The sequence below is a fragment of the Crotalus tigris genome, unplaced genomic scaffold, assembly GCF_016545835.1.
Source record: "Crotalus tigris isolate CLP2741 ecotype Arizona unplaced genomic scaffold, ASM1654583v1 scf7180000017641.3106099, whole genome shotgun sequence".
NCBI lineage: Eukaryota > Metazoa > Chordata > Lepidosauria > Squamata > Viperidae > Crotalus > Crotalus tigris.
Window position 1 is genome coordinate 2,938,524 of NW_024096535.1, and position 21,185 is coordinate 2,959,708.

General features: G+C 37.6%; 1 protein-coding gene across 3 annotated transcripts in view; it reads left to right on the forward strand.

Moving 5' to 3' along the window:
* The window catches only part of CACNB4 (calcium voltage-gated channel auxiliary subunit beta 4), a 128,671-nt gene that overhangs the window by 54,709 nt on the left and 52,777 nt on the right, over positions 1-21,185 (forward strand). Inside the window, exons 1-2 of one of the 3 annotated variants that reach the window (XM_039335442.1) lie at positions 7,532-7,731; positions 7,909-7,978. The exons of the other annotated variants lie outside the window; for them this stretch is intronic. Coding sequence (XP_039191376.1) covers positions 7,730-7,731; positions 7,909-7,978 — 72 coding nt within the window. The 5' untranslated portion in view covers positions 7,532-7,729. Of the gene's footprint in view, positions 1-7,531; positions 7,732-7,908; positions 7,979-21,185 lie in introns of those variants that run through there. 3 annotated transcript variants of the gene reach the window in all.

Below are 21,185 nucleotides of genomic sequence, written 5' to 3' on the forward strand. Positions count from 1 at the left end.
TAATGTTGAATTTAATAACAGCAGCAAGATTACTGGTGGGTCAATATTGGAAGAAGGATACTCTGCCCTCTTTAGAAGAATGGGTATTTAAGGTTTCTAATTTAGCAGAAATGGCTAAAATTTCTGCTTATTTAAAGGACCATTCACAAGAGAGATATTTTAACGTGTGGAGAAGATGGATAGAATATGTTCAGAAGAAATATGGAACTATAAAGTTTCACTTATTCTATGAGTAATGATTTTGTTTATAAACTTATGATGTTAAAGTTTGAAGAGAGTTAAGGGTTTTTATGATTTTGTTCATTGTATAATTAGTAAACTTAAATAGATTATTCTTAATATGTTTGCATAATCCTGTATTTTGCTCTGGGAAGTCGGGGGGGAGGGGGGTGGGGGTGGGGGGTGGGGGGTGCATGGGTTGAAGTTTAAGTAGTTCAGATAAAGTAGAAATAGTCTTATTGTATATAATATTAATGTTTTAATTTTGAGAGAGGAACTGCTCGGGCATTTCCCCTGGACCGCATCAAGAGGGAGAAGAAGAAGGTGAGAAGTAAGTAGGAAGGTGGAGGTGAAGGAGGAGAGGGGGTGAGTGAAGAAAAAGAGGGAAAGAAGTAAGTTGGTTTGAGGTGGGATGCGGTTTGGGAGGAAATGGGAGAGCAAGACCGAATGTGGTGTGTATCAATTTGTTTTATTTTTTATCTGAAGTATTTGTAAGATTGTTATGTATTGTAAAATTGAAAATAAAAATGTTTACAAAAAAAAAAAAAGGAAGTGTGGGGTGGGGTGGTTTTTTTTTTTTTGGCAACCTTTATTTGAAATCTGCCTTTTATTCACTTAAATCTAGTATTTTGTTGCCTGCCTTTGGATCAGTGGAGAAAAAGAAGTGAAGCCATCTTAAAATGTGTTTCCCAGAAATGGAGAGTTTTCCAGGTGGAGCATGACCAATATAGCATAAAATGAATAAAATGAGTTGCTGCTAGTGCAGCCTAAATTACGCTTATTGTATTTTGCTATCGCATTACATTGATGATGACTTACATTCATATCACAATCAACTCTTGCTTCATGATCTTGTCTACAAGTGCGGTTGCCAAATTGAAAATCTTCCATTCAATGCTTGTTCATTTAATTTTAATGCCAGGTGCATTGAATAGATTTGCTTCTGTTAAATATTATTTTGTCATTTCATCTGACTTCATTAGCATGCCAGGATGGTTCTGGATTCTATTGTCACCCTAGCCAGATTTTTGTTTCATCTTCAAACCTGATAAATATGGAAGTCAGTGAAAACATTGAGAAATGCAAAGATCCTTTCCTATGGTTTAGTGAGGGATCATTGATGAGTTCTCCAAGTATGAGTTTCAAGTCAACTATGAATCCACTTCATTGTCTTGCCATTTAACCTACATATAACAAACATGTTAACCAGACAGTCAATGGGTATTCTGTCAAATGTTTTGACAAGATATGTCTACAGCTTTCTTGCTAATTACTAGGTACAGGGCCAATGAAAAATGAGTAAGATTAGCCAGGAAAGACTTGTTCTTGACAAATCAGTGTTGATTTTTGCATTGTTGTCAAGGTTTTATCAATCATTTTGTAATCTGATTTGGAGTATTTTCAAATACTAATATCAGATTAGGTCTTCTATAGTTTGCTGTGTCCTGCTCTTACCTCCCTACTTTTCACTATGTCTGATATGAGTTGAACTGAAAGAATAAGATGATATATTCCAATTCAGATTAATTTCTCTTTGACAGAGATCCATTTTTAACAGCTAACTATAAATTTAATAATAATAATAATAATAATAATAATAATAATAATAATAATAATAATAATAATAATAATTCTCCAAGGAAGGGACCTTGGAGGTCATCTAGTCCAACCCCCTGCTCAGGCAGGAAACCCTATACCATTTCGGACAAATGGCTGTCCAGTCTTTTCTTAAAAACTTTCAGTGTTGGAGCATTCACTGCTTCTGGAGGCAGGTTGTTCCACTGGTTAATTGTTCTGTCTAACTGTTCTCCTTAGTTCTAGGTTGCTTCTCTCCTTGATTAGTTTCCATCCATTGCTTCTTGTCCTGCCTTCAGGCGCCTTGGAAAATAGCTTGACACCTTCTTCTTTGTGGCAGCCCCTGAGATATTGGAACACTGCTATCATGTCCCCCTCGTCCTTCTCTTCATTAAAACTAGACATACCCAATTCCAGCAACCGTTCCTTATATGTTTTAGCCTCCAATCCCCTAATCATCTTTGTTGCTCTTCTCTGTACTCTTTCTAGAGTCTCAACATCTTTTTTACATCGTGGTGACCAAAACTGGATGCAGTATTCCAAGTGTGGCCTTACCAAGGCATTGTAAAGTGGTATTAACACTTCACGTGATCTTGATTCTATCCCTCTGTTAATGCAGCCTAGCACTGCGTTGGCCTTTTTGGCAGCTGCAGCACACTGCTGGCTCATATTTAGGTGATTGTCCACTAGGACTCCGAGGTCCCTCTCACAGTTACTATTATTGAGCAAGGTACCCCCTGTACTATACCTGTGCATTTGGTTTTTCTTGCCTAAATGTAGAACCTTGCTTTTTTCACCATTGAATTTCATTTTGTTAGATAGCGCCCAGTGTTCAAGTCTGTCCAGATCCTTCTGTATCTTAAGCCTGTCTTCTGGAGTGTTGGCTATTGCTGCCAGCTTGGTGTCGTCTGCAAATTTGATGAGTTCCCCATCTATCCCCTTGTCCAAATCGTTGATATAGATATTGAAGAGCACTGGGCCCAGAACAGAGCCCTGGGGCACCCCACTACACAATTCCCTCCATGTAGATGCAGTTCCATTGAGGACCACATGCTGAATAGGGCCGGTCAGCCAGCTATGGATCCATCTGGTGGTAGTGCTTTCTACCCCACATTTTTCTATCTTGTCAAGTAGTAGGTTGTGATCTACTTTATCTACTTTTTTTTGCTAAGTACTTTCATTCTATTAGCTAAAGGTGCTTGTGAGTGTGATAGTTGATACAATATAGAACAGAATTACTCAGAGGACAATGACGTTAGTTTTATTACTCTTAGTGATTCATTGTTTTATACCTCCGGACTGCTTTGGGAAGAACAACTGTAAACCCTCCTGCTACACTGACCTGGTTTGCACAGTAAGCTAAGCCATGGTTTGCTTACTAGGAAGAAACTTGGTGTATAATACTCAGATGTCATTTTAGGCCAAAAATTAAACATCAAAAACAAATGTATTAAGCCCAAAGTTGATTGTACCCATTCATTCCCTGAAGATATTGAAAAAATGATAAAAGTGCAGCTCCTAGCAGAAAAGAGGCAGATGCGTCCAAATTAGAATGACAAGCAAACTGAATCATTGGCTTGCGTCCAGTAATATCTGGTCATCTCAGGTCTGCTTTAAAAGCTTGGAGGTCCACAGGAGAACACTGGAAGGAGATTACATATATGACAATGGATATCAGTCAGTTTTGTCTCTCTTTATTAAAAATATATGTTTATTAAGAATTTTCAATAAAGTAAAAGAAGTCTAAAGAAAAGGAAAGGAAAGAAAGATTAAGCAATATATTCAAGAAAGAAACTGGAGTTATGAAATATGACTTGGGACTTTACCTTCAAAAGGTAATTATAATCTTGTATTAGATATATTAGATACTATGTAAGTCCCTTCAGTTCCTCATTTAATTCCCCTTTTTTAATTTTCAAACCCATACATTGTCATATCATTATTTTCTTCTTTCAGCCTACGTAAGGCTTCTGGTCTTCAAAAAAAAATATTTTTTTTTTACTCTCCAAACAAGCCAACTTTGCTATTTTGCAAATTTTTAGAAGTACTTCTTTGAGGGAGATATGAGATTTAGAAATATGAAATATAAATAAATAAATAAATAAATAAAATTCTGACATATTCACCATCTATTCCCCCAGTGTGGGAATTTCATTGTTCTCCATCATCATGCTGAGAAAAGGTGTTCAAGTAAGACAACACTCCTTTTAGACAGCTTTTCTCAACTATGTGTCCTCCAGACATGTTTGACTTCAGCTCCCAGTTGTTTGTGAGACATGTAGAAGAAAGCTATTCCTAAGCTGATGGGTGGTCAGTAATTGATCTGTTCTTATGAGATGTATATATTACTGCCATTACCTTTTTTGCTAAGATTATGTGTTGTAGCTAAAGTTATTTATATTGTTGTTTTAGTCCTTCAGTTTTGTTCCATGCCCAGGCTTGTTTCTATGAAGGAGATAGTTTTAAAAATGGAATCCAATAGTTAAATAATTAACTATTGTTAATTAATAGCAAGGACCCCATTAAAGGATTAACATATAGCAGAAATGAAATTAAGATCTTTTCAAATATATTGTTGGTTACAGAGAATTAAATACTGTGATGAATGGAAAGGAAGCGTGAGGAATGACAGGTTAAGAATTGTAACTTTCAGTTGATCCTACTAGCTGCAGATGTTGTGATCACATCTTTTAATGGAAGATTTCACAGATGTCTAGTCACTGCAGCGAACTCAGATCACTTTAGATTAAGTTGCATAACAGGCTTGTCTAATTTTCAGTGGATCTGAGGATTTAAGTGGGTGGTTACACCCATCAACATGCATAACCGAGGTGGCACAGCAGTTAGAGTGCAGTACTGCAGGCCAATTTAGCTGACTGTGTTCAGCAGGTCAGCGGTTCAAATCTCACCGGCTCAAGGTTGACTCAGCCTTCCATCCTTCCGGGGTAGGTAAAATGAGGACCCAGATTGTTGGGGGCAATGTAAATATATATATACATTGCTTACTGGTGTACACCGCTTAGAGAGTGCTTGCACTTAAAGCGGTATATAAGTCTCATAAATAAATAAATAAATAAATAACAACCCATGCTAGACATAACATAGGAATATAGATTAAAAGGACTGGAGGGACATGCTGAGTAACACAGAATACTGGGGAAGGGACATCTGGGGTGAAATTTCTCCCATATTTAATAAATATTATTTAGAAGCAGCTGTTGTGATACTTGATCAGCTGAAATATATTACTTGCGTTTATAACCCTTAATTAAAAAGGCCAAAGCTTACATAGAATTATTCCAGTCTGATGCTATTTTATTGTACAGTATTATAAATCTTTATTATTTATAGTCCTGTCTGTAATATCCAAGATTACTTAAATGCCTCAGGATCTTTAAATCATACCTTTGAATTCTAGACATTCAGAAATAGCAGATACGAGTATAATACATGCTAAGTTGAAGCAGTATGTTGCCTGCATTCGGATCAACAGCAAGTTTCTTAATAATGCACAGATCTATAATTTTCCCCATCACCAAAGGGTTAATTCATATAATTGCAGGAATAAAAATTTAAAATATAGAACGTTTAATGGGAATTTAAAAAAAAATAGCAGTATTATGACAAAACATTTATGTATTAATTGTATTTTAATGCATGCAATATTGGATGTAACTTTTAAGAGTAGTGCAGAAGCAACAGTGTAAGTGCCTTAGTTTTACTGTAGAACTATCCTCCAGAACTAAAAAACAAAAAATAAAAAACCCTTAGTTGATAAATTCAAAAGCCAGGCATTGCCTTAAGATCAGTTTTAGGTGTCACTGTTGCTGATAACACAAATTTGGGTGCAACAAATCTTTTATAAAGCAAAATTGACTAAATCAGTATATTCTATGCATCACTCCCCAAACAGAAGTTGTATCAGGATTGTTTTAAAATGAAAGATCTGCGTGCAGTAAGATTACAAGTCTGTTCTGCTGGGGTGCTGGAGAGGGAGAGGAGAAGGGGGGAGAGGAATTAAAACTAAAAATAGTCACCACACTACTCACTATATTTTGTAAAGGGGAAAAAAATAGCTTGTGACCCGATCAAGATAAAGAAGCTTGAAATGCGATATCCAAGTACTTCAATGTCCCCACTTTCTGTAATGGAGCTTCATCCAAGACCCATCTGTCTTGTGACATTCTTTGAAAAAGAATGAGATCTTTGTTATATTGTAATTTATATTTAATAGTTCTTATTAACAAAGAGGTTGTTTCAAAGGTATGCCCTAGTCCTGCTTTATTTACTGAATACAATACTGCATAATCCTTATAAGGAGAAATGGGCATCTTAACCTCTGATAATGCAGGAGGATGGCAGTATTCTAGCTTGTTTAAATGCAGCTCATGATGGGGTCTTTCTTGTTGAAATGCAAATTAAAAACAGCACCAGAACAAGGGCACACCCTTACTAGGTCCCTTTAATCATGGTTAAAATAAGATTAGATAACACCGAAAGGGCTAAAATGTACCCTGTCTTTCTAGCATATCCACAAATGAGCTTCCGAACTGCAGATATTTTTTCAACAAGTGAACAAACACTGTACCACAATCCATTCTAGCTCTTTTCAGCTTCTATATTTAGAAGTCTCCCATTAATAAAATGTGAAAAATCATGCCTCCACTTTAAGTAGTCAAACTTCTATCCAAGTGAGCATGTTTGTTGGCTTATGTGGCACCTTGAGAATATATATATATATCCACTTGCAGTTTGTATTAGACAGCTGAAGTTACTTTATAAATCCTGGCTTTTTTGGTATTACTTCACCGCAGTTTTTTTTTATCACATATCATAAGCAATACATGCCGATAGCTAGACTGCTTCTAGCTAATAATTTTAGGGTGGTCTTGCCTATTTTATTGCCATAATTCTATGAGTTCAGAAGAGGATGCCTTACTTTTCTATTATTTTTTTCCACCAGGAAAGGCAGAATTGCTGTCTTCTGATTAGGAGAGTCCATAAATGCCACTAGTTTACTATTACGTATTTATTTAGATTTGTGTTCTGTCTGTTCCCTTCGCAAAGCAGAAGGCAGCTTCTAGGGGAATTTCCCTTTTATTTGATCCTCCCATCAAAAACTTTGAAATAAGTTGGGCTGAGGTTGTGACTGGTGCAAAATCATCCAGTGAGTTTCCATGGCTAAAAGAGGACTTGAACTCGGCTCTTATGAGCCTAGGCCTAACCTCACTACCCAGCACAGTGCACCTCTGTTTCTCTGCTTGTGCAAAGTGTAAATTGGGTTGCGTGTTTATATCCTGGCGATTAAACTAAGCATGTCATTCAAACTGGCACAATGGCGGATGGAGCATCTTGTAATTGAATGTTGGCTTCCTTGCATTCTTCTGTTCTTGGCTATATAGCTTTAAGAGTTTTGGCTGAAATATAATTTGAATCCTGTGGAAAAGTAGACTATTCCAAAGGAGCAGATAGCAAATCCAGCAGAGAAGTGAACTTTTTCCCCCTCAACTATGATTAAATCTCTTTCTTCCTCCTGGGAAAATCAGCCCAGCGTACTTCATTAAAGTCGGCCAGTTATCCTGTCAGCCTAACTTCCTTATTAACGACGATGCCTTGTTATTACGATTCTGAGCAGACTTGGGCAAAAGAAATCACCGGGGGAGGGGGGGAGAGAGAAGGAGGGAGGGAGGGAGAGGGAAAGCGATGCCTGTTCGGAATAGCCCGTCCTCATGTTTATCATCCCCTCGCACGGAGCACAACGCCTGCAAGTTGACGAGGCGCAGCCACCGAGCCAATCAGGCTTTCGTCTCCTGCCTCTGTCATCAGCCTTCGGTCGGAGGCAACGCTTTTTTCCTTTGCTCTTCGGACTCGGAGAGAGGCAGAGAAGATGCCAGCGCTGGGCTGCCTCGCGGGATGACCTCTCCTTCTATCTAGGATGTGAATGAAAAGTGCCGTGGCCCCGGGGGGTGGGTGGGGGGAAGCCGCATAGCAGCCCAACAACTGAGAAGGCAACAACTGAGCTGCTGGGGACTGGGCCTTTCCCCGCGTTGGCAATCCCAGCGGTGTCCGTGGCCGGGGTGTTTACTTTTTTTTTTTTTTTTTGCCTTGAAAAAGGGGCTCTTTGGATTATCAGACCTCCATGTATGACAATTTGTACCTGCATGGATTTGAAGACTCTGAGGCGGTAAGTGGTTTCCTTCCTTCCTTCTCAGGCTTTGGCTCATTCTCTCTCTTTCCTCTCCCCCCCCCCCCTTACAAGCTTTATTCAGAAACAACAAAGTAAGCAGAAGGAAAGGGATATCCAAAACCCTGGGCTCTTTCTTGGTGGGATATTGGCAGTGCATCTGATCTGCAGGCACCTAAACCTAATCCCAGGTTATGTAATTCCTCATTCAGCATCCCTGAAAAGAAAAGCTGGATGGAAAGCATTTGGTTTACAGACTGCACCCCTGTCCTCAAGGCAGGCTGGAGGAATGCGTCCCAGGTTTCTAATTTGGAAAAATGTTCTAGTCCTTGTGCCAACTATGTTCAACATCTAAAGGAATATGGGAATGGTGCACATAATGCTACCCTCTCTGTTTTGTTTAACCAGATTGTTATTTTCCTGAGCTGATTTTTTTTTTCTTTACCTAACCAAATAATCAGTGTAGATCCATTTGCCTTTTTTTTTTTTGAACAAAGAAGCAGCACAAGTGGTTGGTGTAATGCAATCCTGTAACAGCATAAAAACAGTACAGATGCTTCTAAGAAGCTGATTACTAAGACGGAGGTGTCACGTTTGCTGGTCTTGTCATTTTTTGCGATGTTGGTACTCCTTAATAGATACCTTCTCTGTTAAGCCAGGATAGGCATTTCTATTTGGCCGGAATTGATTGCCAGTTATCTGAAAGCTTGTGCTAGTTGGAAGCCAGTTGAATGTAGATTGGAAAAAGACAATTGGGGACTATAAAGCATAATACTGTAACTGTCTTAGTCAAGATCTTTACCTCTATAGTTTAAAAAAGTCCTTAGGGGGGCAATGTTTTCTTTGGACAAAGAGAAAAGTGCTTAGATTAACACAATAGGATACATGCTGTTCCATATTAAACAGGAATGTGTTACATAAGATTTATCGCAAAGGCATAAAAATGCAATGATTATAACATAAAATGGTCTATGCATCAGTAGGGGCATTTAAGATCAGCACTGATAAGATCCATTTGGAAATGGACCATATCTCATGTATTTTGCAAATGTCCCTGTTGCTATAATGCTCTTTGGAATACAGCTGCAGAGTACCGCATTTTGAGACTGATTCAACCACCAATACTTCTTATTTTTTACAGTTTTTCTAATAGGAAAGTTGAAATTCAAGGTGAATTGAAAACAAACTCTTTTGACTTTCAAAATCTGCTGTTTGATTTATTGATTTTATACTGGTATTTCTGCATTTGGCAGATATTTTTTCACAATGTCTATTTTCCCGAACTTCCCTGTCCATTATTTTTTTTTATTATCAGCTAATGTATTAATACATTCATAACTTTTTTCAAAACAAGACAAGAAATGTTCAGTTAATACCTATTTGGAAGAATGACTGGCACTGCAGAAATATATCTGAAATATTTTAATGTGAAGTAGTAAGCTCAGTGGCTAAAATGTCTGGGTCTTTAGTTGAGGACACCTGGATTTCTGGATTGCTCATTGTTAGCTCTGCCAATGGTCTAACCCAGGGGTCTGGGAGCTGAAGTCCACAAGTCTTAAAGTTGTCAAGGTTGCAGAGCCCTGGCCTAACCCCTTCTTTGTTGGCTCATTTCCCCTTCAATATGTAGCAGGCACAGAAACTTCTCATTCAAGGTTGTTGTGTGAATGAATAAGAAATTGCTGTGAAAAAAAACCCCAAAACCCAAAATACGTTGAACAAGAAAAAATAAAGCCACCTGCAGGTACAGAATTTCTACATGATTCACTTTAAACACTCAGCTAATGCCTGCATGTTTGTGCATGGACTAAAAATATTCTGCTTTAGCCAAGATAATCATTTCCTTCCCAGTAACCCCTGGATATGGAATGAGCTGTATTTTGTTGCCCAAAGTTCATGTTTCTTCCAGAGAGTTGTTAACAGTTGCATGGCTCATGCTATTGTCAGCAGAGTGTCATGAACTGGACATTGCTGCTGATAATGCTGGTTCCATTGTGTGAACTAAATTATTTATGCTTAAATTTAGTGTGTACTATTTGGATTGGGAGATTAATGGTGGTGAGATTCGGGAGAGATCTGTTGAATTGGTGTTGGGAGAAGACCATGTTTATCCTTTATGTTTGTCCTTGTAAAACATACCTTTGGGGTAGGTGTGTTTTTAAAGAAATTTCCAGGAAAATGACTTCAGACTGATAATTATTCCATAATCTCTCTTATTTTAAAGCCTGTCTTAATTTTTTAATTTGAAGAATAGTCTTCACCTCCATAAACCAAGATTCTGAGAAGTTATTTGCAAAGGGTAGTCTGCTTCCTTTTTTTTTATTAAGCCAGTTGTGACCTGTTTAAGGGAATATTAATTGTAGTTTTGTATATGAATCTATTTAAAGAGGAAGGTTTAGGGCAGAAATTAAATTATACTACTCATGCTGCATTGATAATAATGCAGGAGAATATATAACTCAGGTTTAGTGAATAAGAGTATTATGTTCAAAGTTGAGGTCTCTGTCACCAAGGTGATGTTCTGCAAGAATGGGTTAGTAAGAACTTAAACTAAAATGTGTTATGTGTATGTGTCTTCTCTTTTAAAAGTATGAATTAAGAGGTTGTAAACAATTCTGGTTTGGTAGAAATCTCAACAAAAACAACCAAAATGCTCAGCTGGGCTTTTGTGTATAAAAATACAAAGACATGTATTGAAATTGGGTTTTTTTGTTTGTAGGAAGAATATCTGTGTCTAAAGACCCTCCCATTATACATGAATAAGTTGGAATGACTCAATTTGCCAGTATGGCAATTTTTATTGCAGTATGCCTTACACAGAATCTAGGTTGCTCAAGTCTGATGTTCGATCCATGCTGCTGTGCTGCAAATTCATGAATAGAGTGAGGATTTTGAAAAAAAAAGTCAAAATTTGTCAGATTCCAAATTGGTCTCGCATGGAAGGATAATTTGTGGAGAGAGGTGCAAATTAATATTTCCCACCTGTTACAATTTCTTAATGAGCAGTTTTGCATGGATACCTGAGGCAGGCATAGGAACTTCTCATTCAAGATTGAGAACATTTGGAGACAAGTGCTGTAATTGGGGCAGGTGACTGACCTTGGATGTTTCCAAAAATGCTGAACAGAATTTGGTCTGGTTAGTAGTTGGAAGGGAAACCAACTGCAAAACCAAGATGTGTTAGTTACTCTGGAAAGTTGAAAAAAAAAAATCTTAGAAGAAGACAGTGGCTAGCTAATTCTGGAATCCTGCCCAGAAATCTGCATGGAAGTCTTTATATAGTCAGAAAGACTCAAACTCAATTCAGGAGAATGTTTATTTTTACCTTATACTTTGTTAGTGAAAGAGACTCGCTCATATTTCAAGTCAGAAGAGAGTCCAATTTCTTTCAAAGATAATCAGTAGAGAAGAGGTTTGATCATTTAAGAATATAAATACTATTTATTTATTTATTTATTTATAAAATAAATAAATGTAGATCCCGGTCTTATTTGCTTGATGTTTCTGTACAGATAGCTCTCAATATATGACCATAATGGAATCTTCCCATTACAGTTATATGTTGTGACAGTCATAAAATGGGTTGGTCACGTGACTGACTTAGTTTTACAACCTTTTGTTGTTGCAGTTGTTAAGCAAACCAATAACAGCAAAACTTTAGTAAGTTGTGGTCATGTGACTGTGGGATACCGCAAATGACTAAGTGAGGCAGTGTTGCCGAGATCCCAAATCTCAGTCACATGACTCTGGAGGGGACCCCACTATTGGAACTTTGAATCTGGGTTATAAGTTCCCCTTTTCAGATCTGTTATAATTCTGAAAGGCTGTTAAGCTGCCAGTTGTAAGTTTGGACTGCTTGTATACAGTGCAGTTCAGAAAGCCTTTCGAAGCACATCTTTGGTTTTTGAAGAGGCATGAATAAAGGTGTGCTTAGAGCAAAAAAGGAGTTAGTCCGGCTCAAGGTTGACTCAGCCTTCCATTCTTCTGAGGTCAGTAAAATGAGGGCCCAGGTTGTTGGGGCCAATAGGCTGACTCTCTAAACCTCTTAGAGAGGGCTGTAAAGCACTATGAAGCGGTATATAAGTCTAAGTGCTATTGCTATCCTTCTCAACACACCCTTTCTGTCCACAAACTCTTTTTACTTTTTGTTTGTATTTGCATTTGATGGAATTAGGAATTATAGTCTGCCACCTGGATCCTTTACCCTGAACATAGGTTTAAATTTTCAATATATCATCCTAACTTGTGGTTGTTGTAGTTTTCAAAATGTAGGTTTGTCCAAAAAGCGGATTAAGGATTAAGATATGGTGGAATATCCAAAGAATTTTTAGAAGAAGGGTAAAATTTACCCCATAATTGTTTTTGTTAGGTATTGTTTCTGATTGTGATAGTAAAGAGACTATATTGATGTTCAATTTAGTTACAGCGGCCAGGTTGTTAGTAGGGCAATGTTGGAAGAAGGAATCTTTGCCTACTTTGCAAGAGTGGTTTTTTAAAGTTTCTTATTTGGCGGAAATGGCAAAGATTTCGGCTTTCTTGAAAGACCAATCGCAAGAGAAGTATTTTCTGGTATGGAAAAAATGGATAGATTTCATACAATATAAGTTGGATATAAAAAAATATTATTTAGTTTTTGAATAATTTATATTTAAAATATAACATATTTTATAGATATTTTTTTTAATTTTCTTTTTCTTTTTATTTGATTTCTTCTTTTTTTGTTTCTTTTTTCCTTCTTGTATTTTTTTATATATATATATATATTGTTAACTATTTTATAATTTGTTTAATTAATGTATTTAGATTTGCTTATGGTTTATATGTGTCTTAAGATCTTTTTTAAAAATTTTAATTAAGCCTATATTCAGCTCTGGGAAGGTCGGGGGAGGGTAGGGGAGGGTTGGGAGGGTTCGGGGAAGGGAATTGTTTTGTAAAACTTAAAAATTTTCAATAAAAAAAAATGTAGGTTTGTAATCATTGTTATAAATTGGCCCATACCTACTGCTTTTAGTAAATTTGGATCAATGCAATAGATAACAACTGGAGTCAGCAGAGCAATAGTTATATCAGCAATAGTTTCTTAAGGGAAGCAGCAGAATGAACGGGTGTTACACAATTGAGTTTTGTAGTATAAATCTGAATGTCTACTCAGACAAAAGGCTTCAATGGGACCTGCTGCCATCTGAGGATGGATAGGAATGCAACTGGTCACTTTTCTCCAGCTAAACTTATAATTATTTGTTATATAGATTTTGAATCATTCAGATTATTTAAGTTTTCCGATTGTGGCCTGATAAATTGTTTCCTGACAGCTGGTTTAATAACACCGATCTTTGAGGACTCTGATTTTCTAACATAAAGAAATATAACAATACAACAATGTTAGACCAGGGCTAAATTGCTGTATAAACTGATCAAGGAGCTGACTTGATATGGTTGTGGTAAAATATTTGCTATTTGGCAGGCCACTGCCAGAAATGAAAGGTATTCACCAGGAAGCAAAGTGATCTAAGGCCCCAAAATGGGTTTCTGGTCACAATAAGTTAGGGTCACAATCCTGAACATACTTAGCTGGGGATTATGTACCATTGTTTTAAATATGGCTTTTGAATACATATGCTCAAGATCACACTTCAAGCTCATGATCTTGCATTGGCTTATGTATTTCTAAGGAACATGGTTTAGGAATGGGGGATATAGAGAGCGATGCGATTTCCTATTCATTTGCTGTTTGTTGAGCTGTTGGCAGTGAGCAGAGCAAAACTGTCAGCACATGATTGTATTCTCATGACATACGTATCCATGGAAAATTGATTTGTGATTTGCTTAATTTTATGGTGTATATTGCTACAAATAAGCCGAGCTGGGTTTATATGATGCACTAAACTTTATACTAAGTTAAAATGTAGTTGACTGGTTTGTACGTGGAATATTGTGTTGTATGAATATTATCCACTATCTGGATCTCTTGTAAAGTTCTGTGAATGAGACTGGAGCAAGCCTTTGCCCATAGGCTACGAAATAAAGGAATGGTCCATTTGGCACCAAGTTATTGTATATATTTTTTCCAGTGATTGTCTTTAACAAAGGAAAGCTAATAGACCTGGGCCAAGCAACTTAAATTTGTTGTAGATGCAGCATGATGTTCTGCATTGCCTTGAAGTTTCTCCACTTCTCCTAGGTGTTAATTGCCCAAACTAGAAGAGTCTTCCACGCAGGCTCTGCACATGGGCAAAAGGTAGAAAAGGTGGCTATTGGAGAGAAAGGACATTCCCATTCACTTCTATTCTGGTCCTACTCATCAAAATCCTCAAAGGAATATTTTCCCACAGGGGAAAAAAATAGCCCTTCCCCTCCTCATCTGAAAATAGGCTAGATTTTTAATAACTGAGATTGCAAGAGGCAAGGTGAAAATATGGCTTCCATACGCAAGGCAACTTTTTTTGCTTTACCTTTAAAGGATAATTTTTGGGGGGAGAGGCAGAGGGAGCTTAAGATAAGGCTGAAAAAAGATGATGAGAATAAAATTCTCATTGCCCCTGATCTGTTTGGTTTTTGCCAATATGGATCCTGCAGAGATAATTATTGAAGTTATGCAGTGCTTCAGAAATACTTTTCTGAAAGCATTCTGGAAAGGCTGGGTTATGAATTCATTAAAGCAGCCGTGTCTTTCCTCAATAAGTTGCTCTCTGCAGGTGCTTTGAAATCCAGGAAAAGTTGTGGCTGCTTTAAAGAGTAGCAGGCTGATACTGTGCTTCAACTCTGATGCAACTTTTTGGAACTGAATATTTCATCATCATAACTGTAATGTGAGGTACATACCCTGGATTCTTGACAGCTAGAGAGAAATCGCTTCATTTCCACACATGTTCATCTCGTTTTGTAATTCTGCATGCATTTAATTATGTTTTTGTTGCAATGTCATAATTTGTACACCACAGAGAAGCAGCTCTTACAAAAAAAAAACATGGTACTTAGAAAAGGACTATCTTCATAAAAAGCAATGTAATGATAACAATAACTACAGAAAGTAAAGCGATCCCAAATCCCCAACTTCCTCCTCTATCTGTAGAAAATAGATTTTGGATTTAAGATATTAAGCAATTGATTTCCCCCCATTGTTAACACATCTGTAGAGAAAACAGTGTATTGCTTTAAGCCGTCATGTAGAGATAGAAACATTTTGCACTAAAGGGGAAAAAACAAACAAACAGAATTCATGATCACTGCAGGATTAAATAACACAAAATACTAAAACATCTATAGGCTGCAGTTTTGACTCCCAACTGTTCAGATGAATTATCCCTCCTCTGTAAAACTGACTTCAGTTTTCTTTGTTGCTCTAGTTTTCATTTGCTTCTCATTTCTTCCTGTCTTATTTAAGAGTTCTAATTACCTGACTTCAAATCGTTGGCTGTGCTGGGTTACGATGAAATATTTCTGCGGCCGGAGATCTGTCATAAATCAGCAGCAGCCACATCCGTTTGGTCCTTTTGCTGCTGCTAATAAGTATGGATTTTGTACACAGGGAATGAATTCAGCTTTTTAAAGAGGCTACTATGGATGTGAACTCATTTATCAGAACTAGTAAGAATTCCTAAGCACAAACAAAACTATTGCCCAATATCGAGACTTAACTGGCTTTCCAGGCTAGGTTGTGTGGTCAAACTCCTTTGCAGTGTTAAGTTATTGATTGTTTAGAATCCAAAATAATTGTGCAACTTTCCCTAAGTGTACCATTCACTTAGTGGTTGTGTTTATACTTGCCTTCCCTATTGCCAAACACTTAAACATTCTAATGCAGTGGTTCCCAATCTTTTCTATACCCTGCACCCCTAAAAAGCTTCTAATATATTCATTTAGACAATTAAGCTCTTAAGCATTGCATTAAGCCATTAAAAATGAAGGTAATATGCAGTTTGAAGGCAAGAGTTAAGTGTCATGTTTTCATCATTTCAGTGTAAAAATTATACACTGTTCCCTCTATATGTGCATCCTCTGCTAAGAATTCTTTTCTAATATATACACTAATTCTGATTAATCCATATTGTTACTTAATTGAAAGCAATGGAATGCATCAAGAGTAACTACAATGAATTATTTCAAGTTAAATATATTTCATGTTAAATGAAGTAAGTCACAGCTCAAGTAAAAACATACTTACACAGTGATGGCAAATTTGTGGGCCTCCACAGGTTGTTCTCCAGCCTGAGCAATCAGTGATAGAAATTTGTTGGGATTTGTATGCTTGTTGGGACTGTTGCTTTTCATATTAATTGTGAAACAAATTACTATGAAAATATTCAATCCACCATGCAAATGCTTGATCACAAGAAGTTTTGGATAATTCCCACAAGAAGTTTTGGATAATTCCCAAATTAGTTCAGCATGTCAAAATTCTGTGGAAAGCAGAATTCTGTATTCAGTTGCACAAACTTCATAGTCTTTCCACATAAAATAAATGGTCCAACACTGAGGAATTATTCCATGAATCAATTAATGTGCAATTGTATGATCTGTAAATACAACATCTGTGTTTATGTGAGAATGGGCCTCATTTGCAAATAGAGAAAGAGGGCAGCCATTCATTTCAGGCCTGACAGATGGCAGTTATCAGCAAGAAGACTTAATAAGCTGCTTGACATGTTTTTGTGAAGATAGTTTTGGTCATGGCAGTTTTAGTGAAAAATTGAGGTACCTGTATTTTGCTTTGGTGGAGAAGGATTTGCTGCATCATTTTTGCTTGTTTCCTTTTTTTTCTCACTGGATTCAGTACATTTTTTTTTGGATGAAGCCAATATGATTATTTCATGGAGATGTTTCATTCTCCTGCATTAAATTTGGCTGCAAAAGGCTCCAACATTTTAGGATATCACTTTGTAGGGCTTGCAGAGAACCAACAGCCAATCACCCTTTTGCTTTATGTCCAACAGCGTTCATTGTTGGCAAGTGTGTATTGCATATCCATTAGTTTGCACTCAGACATCAACTCCTTTGCCCTCCCCTCTAAATAGATGGGGAGGGGAAGATGCATGCCTCTTGCCTGCCGACTAGAGAGGCATGCCTCCTCACCTGATAGTCCTTTTTGAGGACTATTTAAACAGCCTTGCCATCTCCCTGCCATGGTTGGGTGACAGAAGCTGAACAATGAAATGAGCTGGGCCTCTGCCCAATGGCTGCAGAAGCTACCCTATGCACCCTGTCATGTTATGTTTCTTTCACAGCAATTCTTGCTGTTTATAAATGGAACTTTCACATTTGTGGCAAACCTGGCAACAATAGTTGGAGAAAGCCAGGAAAGAGCATCAGATGTGGCCAACAGTGGCTTCAGCCAACTTAATTGTGGCTCCTGAAACAGAAAGCAAGGGTATACCCCATTTCCCACAAGGGCATACCATGAAATAATAAAATTATTTTTCAGGCCTACTGAAAGTGTAGAATGACTTTTTAGGAGGGCCTAGCAAGAATTTGAAAATTAAAGCAGTAATCCTATTTTATAGAGCAAATTTTATGTAGTGGTTAGAGTCATCAGGAGACAGTGAGTTCTAGTCCTGGCTTAACCATAAAGCCAGCTTGATGACTTTGGGTGAGTTGATCTTTCTTAATCCTAGGAAGCAGGCAAAAGTGAACTATTTCTGAAGAATCTTGCAAAACAATTTATAGGAATTTGTTCAGATAGTCAACATTCTCTCTCTCTCTCTCTCTCTCTCTCTCTCTCTCTCTCTCTCTCTCTCTCTCTCTCTCTCTCCCTCCCTCCCTCCCTCCCTCCCTCCCTCCCCCCCTCTCTCTCTGTGTCTATCTCTCTGTCTGTCTGTCTCTCTCTCTCTGTTTATGTGTGTGTGTGTGTGTGTGTGTGCGCGCGCGCGCGTAGTCCTATTTATGGTTACCCTATCATTACTGTTGCTGGTAAAATGCTAAATTCAGCAAAAGGAGAAAAACTGCTAAATGGCTAATTTTTATATGGTATTCCTCTGCCAGCAATATAAATAGGTCCTAAGAGTTGTTTTATGAATGTCTAGCTGATTTTTGCTGCTCAGACATACTGATCTGATTTGCTAAACCAGGAATGCATAATCTGTTTCAGACAAAAATGGGTAGACTAGTTAGTACAGAGAAACACTATTTACTGCTTTGTGGAGCAAAGTCTAAATTAAAATTTAATTTGGTGAAAGATCAATTATACAGTTATACTCCCATTTTATTATTTACCTCTTTTGTCCTATTATTGAAACTAGGCTTTTGAAGGGATTCTGGCCCTTGTAGGCAAGGCTCTGGAAAGCCCATGTGGCTGTAGGGGTTTAGCTTAGCTCTCCTGTCCCAGAAGAAGAGCTATTTAAATATTTTTATTTTGCTGAATCCATGCTGTCCCCCCCCCCCCCCGCGCCCCTGAACATTACTTACTTTTTGCAACCAGAAAAGAGGCATCACAGTTATTCACCATCAGCATTTAAAATGCAAGCTGTGCTATGTGTAGGTGTGCTCCCTTATGTACATATGCACAATTCTTGCTTCCCCCCCCATAGTAATAAAGTGGAACTGACTTTTTATTGGGATTTCTAAAAATATTGATTTTTCTCCTGCTAATCTCAGGATTCACTTGAGCACTCATTCATCTCCTTTCCTTTGGCTTCTTTCTGCAGCCTCCTTGCTAATAAAACAGTAGCAGAAATATTTTTCTAAGTCTATATGGAACTTTATGGCAATTTGTTTAGAAGTCTGGCTGTACATGATATATTGGGGATGGGTTCCTTTGGTCTTTTGACTCTATAGCCAGATGTCATCCTTTTTAGACTTATCAGCTGGGGCTGCATTGTAACTCCTGTATTCAAATTAGATGGACATGTTCATCTCTTTTCATTAATGAATTGTCGCTCTCTAATTCTTCCCCCCCCACACACAAAACGTCAGCATTGCTGAATCTTGTGTTCATATAAAAGATATCTGTATCTACACGTGCACGCACGCACGCACGCACGCAAAAAGCCTTTCATGTCTTAATGATAACACTAGGTAAATAATTAAGGATTAGTTTTTTATTGTCTGTAAGTGAATGTCTAATCCCTATAAAAAAAGGACAAAGCCCACTGAGATAATGTTGTAAAAACCTCAACAAATGGATTTTATATAATTAAACTTGTTCCAAATGAGTCTAGTTCATCTTTCAATACAGAATATTCAAACATGTTTTTCTTCCATGCAGCGCCAATGATTCAGCCTTCCCTAGTCTGGGGCAGTCTAACAAGCGTTTTATCCCATTGGTGTGTGATGTTTCAATTTACTCAAAATTCACACGATACACACAGAAACTCCTTTGTTTATTACATTATTTGCTCAAATGTTTCAATTTCTTTTTCTACTACTTTTCTGATTTTTCTGCAAGTAGTTGCATTTTCAGTCCTACAGAGTAAATTATCCTCTCTTGAGAAGCATTCTGGCAAGGTTACATGTGTCTGCTTCAATGTATTCAAAATAAATGGAAGAAAAACGGGGAAAATAAACGGGACATCTTGTAAAGGTAGTGACTCTGAAAGAAAAAGATTTATCTGCCATGTGAAAAGCACTTAAAGCATTTTCTGTGCTTTTCTGGTATCCTCCAGATGTTTGGGATTTACAGAGCCCATAATTTGCAGCTGCCAACTCCCAAACATCAGGGCAAGATCAAAGAAGCAAGAATTATACAGATTTCAGGATTTATCTGAATAAATACAGAATTAGGGTAAATACAGAAGTTCTCATAGGAATTTCTCAGCCTCATTTGTAGCAAATGAAGTAAGATATATTGGGGTGATTTGATATGCTTTTCGCAGATTTCTCTCCACTGGACTAAGCATACTTATTTATTTATTTACTACTACTGCTTAAGAAATAAGCTGTCAGCTGATAAACTGGTATTCTATCTCTTGGTTGCTTTAGTTGGTATTTTTTCTCCTGAAATCTCTTACATCAGGTTGAACAGTCATTGGTCAAAGCTGATTTAGTTACATAATGTTTTCGTGTTACAGAGCAAGCAGTTTTCTGAGTGATTTAGTTGGTATCCCCATATTACACAATCACATTTTAATATTATATTTATTGTCTGATGTTGCCAATCTCCTTTAGCATTCTAGCCCGCTTTGTCCTCCATAAGTAATGCGCTGACTTGAAAGGCATAAGCTGTTTAAAGTTATCTCACTGCCCATTCCACTCGAAGTGCTGCAACATCGGCGGCATGAGCCACTCAGGTGTCCATCGAGGAAATTTGTAGGGCCGCGACATGGTCCTCACCTTCCCCGTTCGTGCGCCACTATAAGATCGATCGCTTTGCTTCGGCGGATGCCTCCTTTGGTAGGAGGCTCCTCCAGCAAGTGATCTCCAAGGACACGGTTCCGGCCTTATCTGTCTCCCACCCATCGGGACAGTGAGGCTTTGGTATGTCCCATTGGTGGATTATCCATCTCCTGTACTGGAGAAGGGGCGTTGGTCTTACCTGAACGCCTTTTCTCAGTATGGAGATGGAGAATCCACACCCACCCTAGGGTCAGTTAGGCCGTTTTTAGGGAACTGAGAGCCAATACCTCGTCAACCTTCAGCCACTTCACCCTCGTTAAGAATGGATCCCCTGGCAAGAGGGGGTGTGTCAAATTTGGCTACTTGGTCTCAAGAGCAGGCAGACAGAGAAAAGCCATTGGTGGATTCTCCATCTCTGTACTGAGAAAAGGCGTTCAGGTAAGACCAATGCCCCTTTTGTTGAATTTGTTGTTGTGATTTAACAAGATATCTAAGCAAGAATGTTTTATTTCTGTTTCCCAGGAATGATTATGGCTTGCACGATTAAAACGTTATGGAATCAGTTGTCAGGTGGAAAAATGGTAGATAATTTGGGGAGAAATTGACTGTCATTGTTGCAGCGCTTATGACTCTGAGTAGATACATCACATAAATTGGGTTGAGAACTGAATAGCAATGGTCCCTAAACAAGAGTTGTTTTGACATCCAGTTGATATGTTTAGCTGATGTTGGGATTTCTGCATAATTATACTTAGGAATTCATTAATTAGCATTCCAAAGTATAATTATGCAGGAATGTCATAATAAATTTTTTGAGAATGAATCTTGAGTTTATTAATCTCTTTGTATTTGCACATGTTTTGTAGCATATACTTTTCCATATACTTAATCTATGAGGTGAATGATACATACACTTTTCCATATTTTCATATATATTACTTTA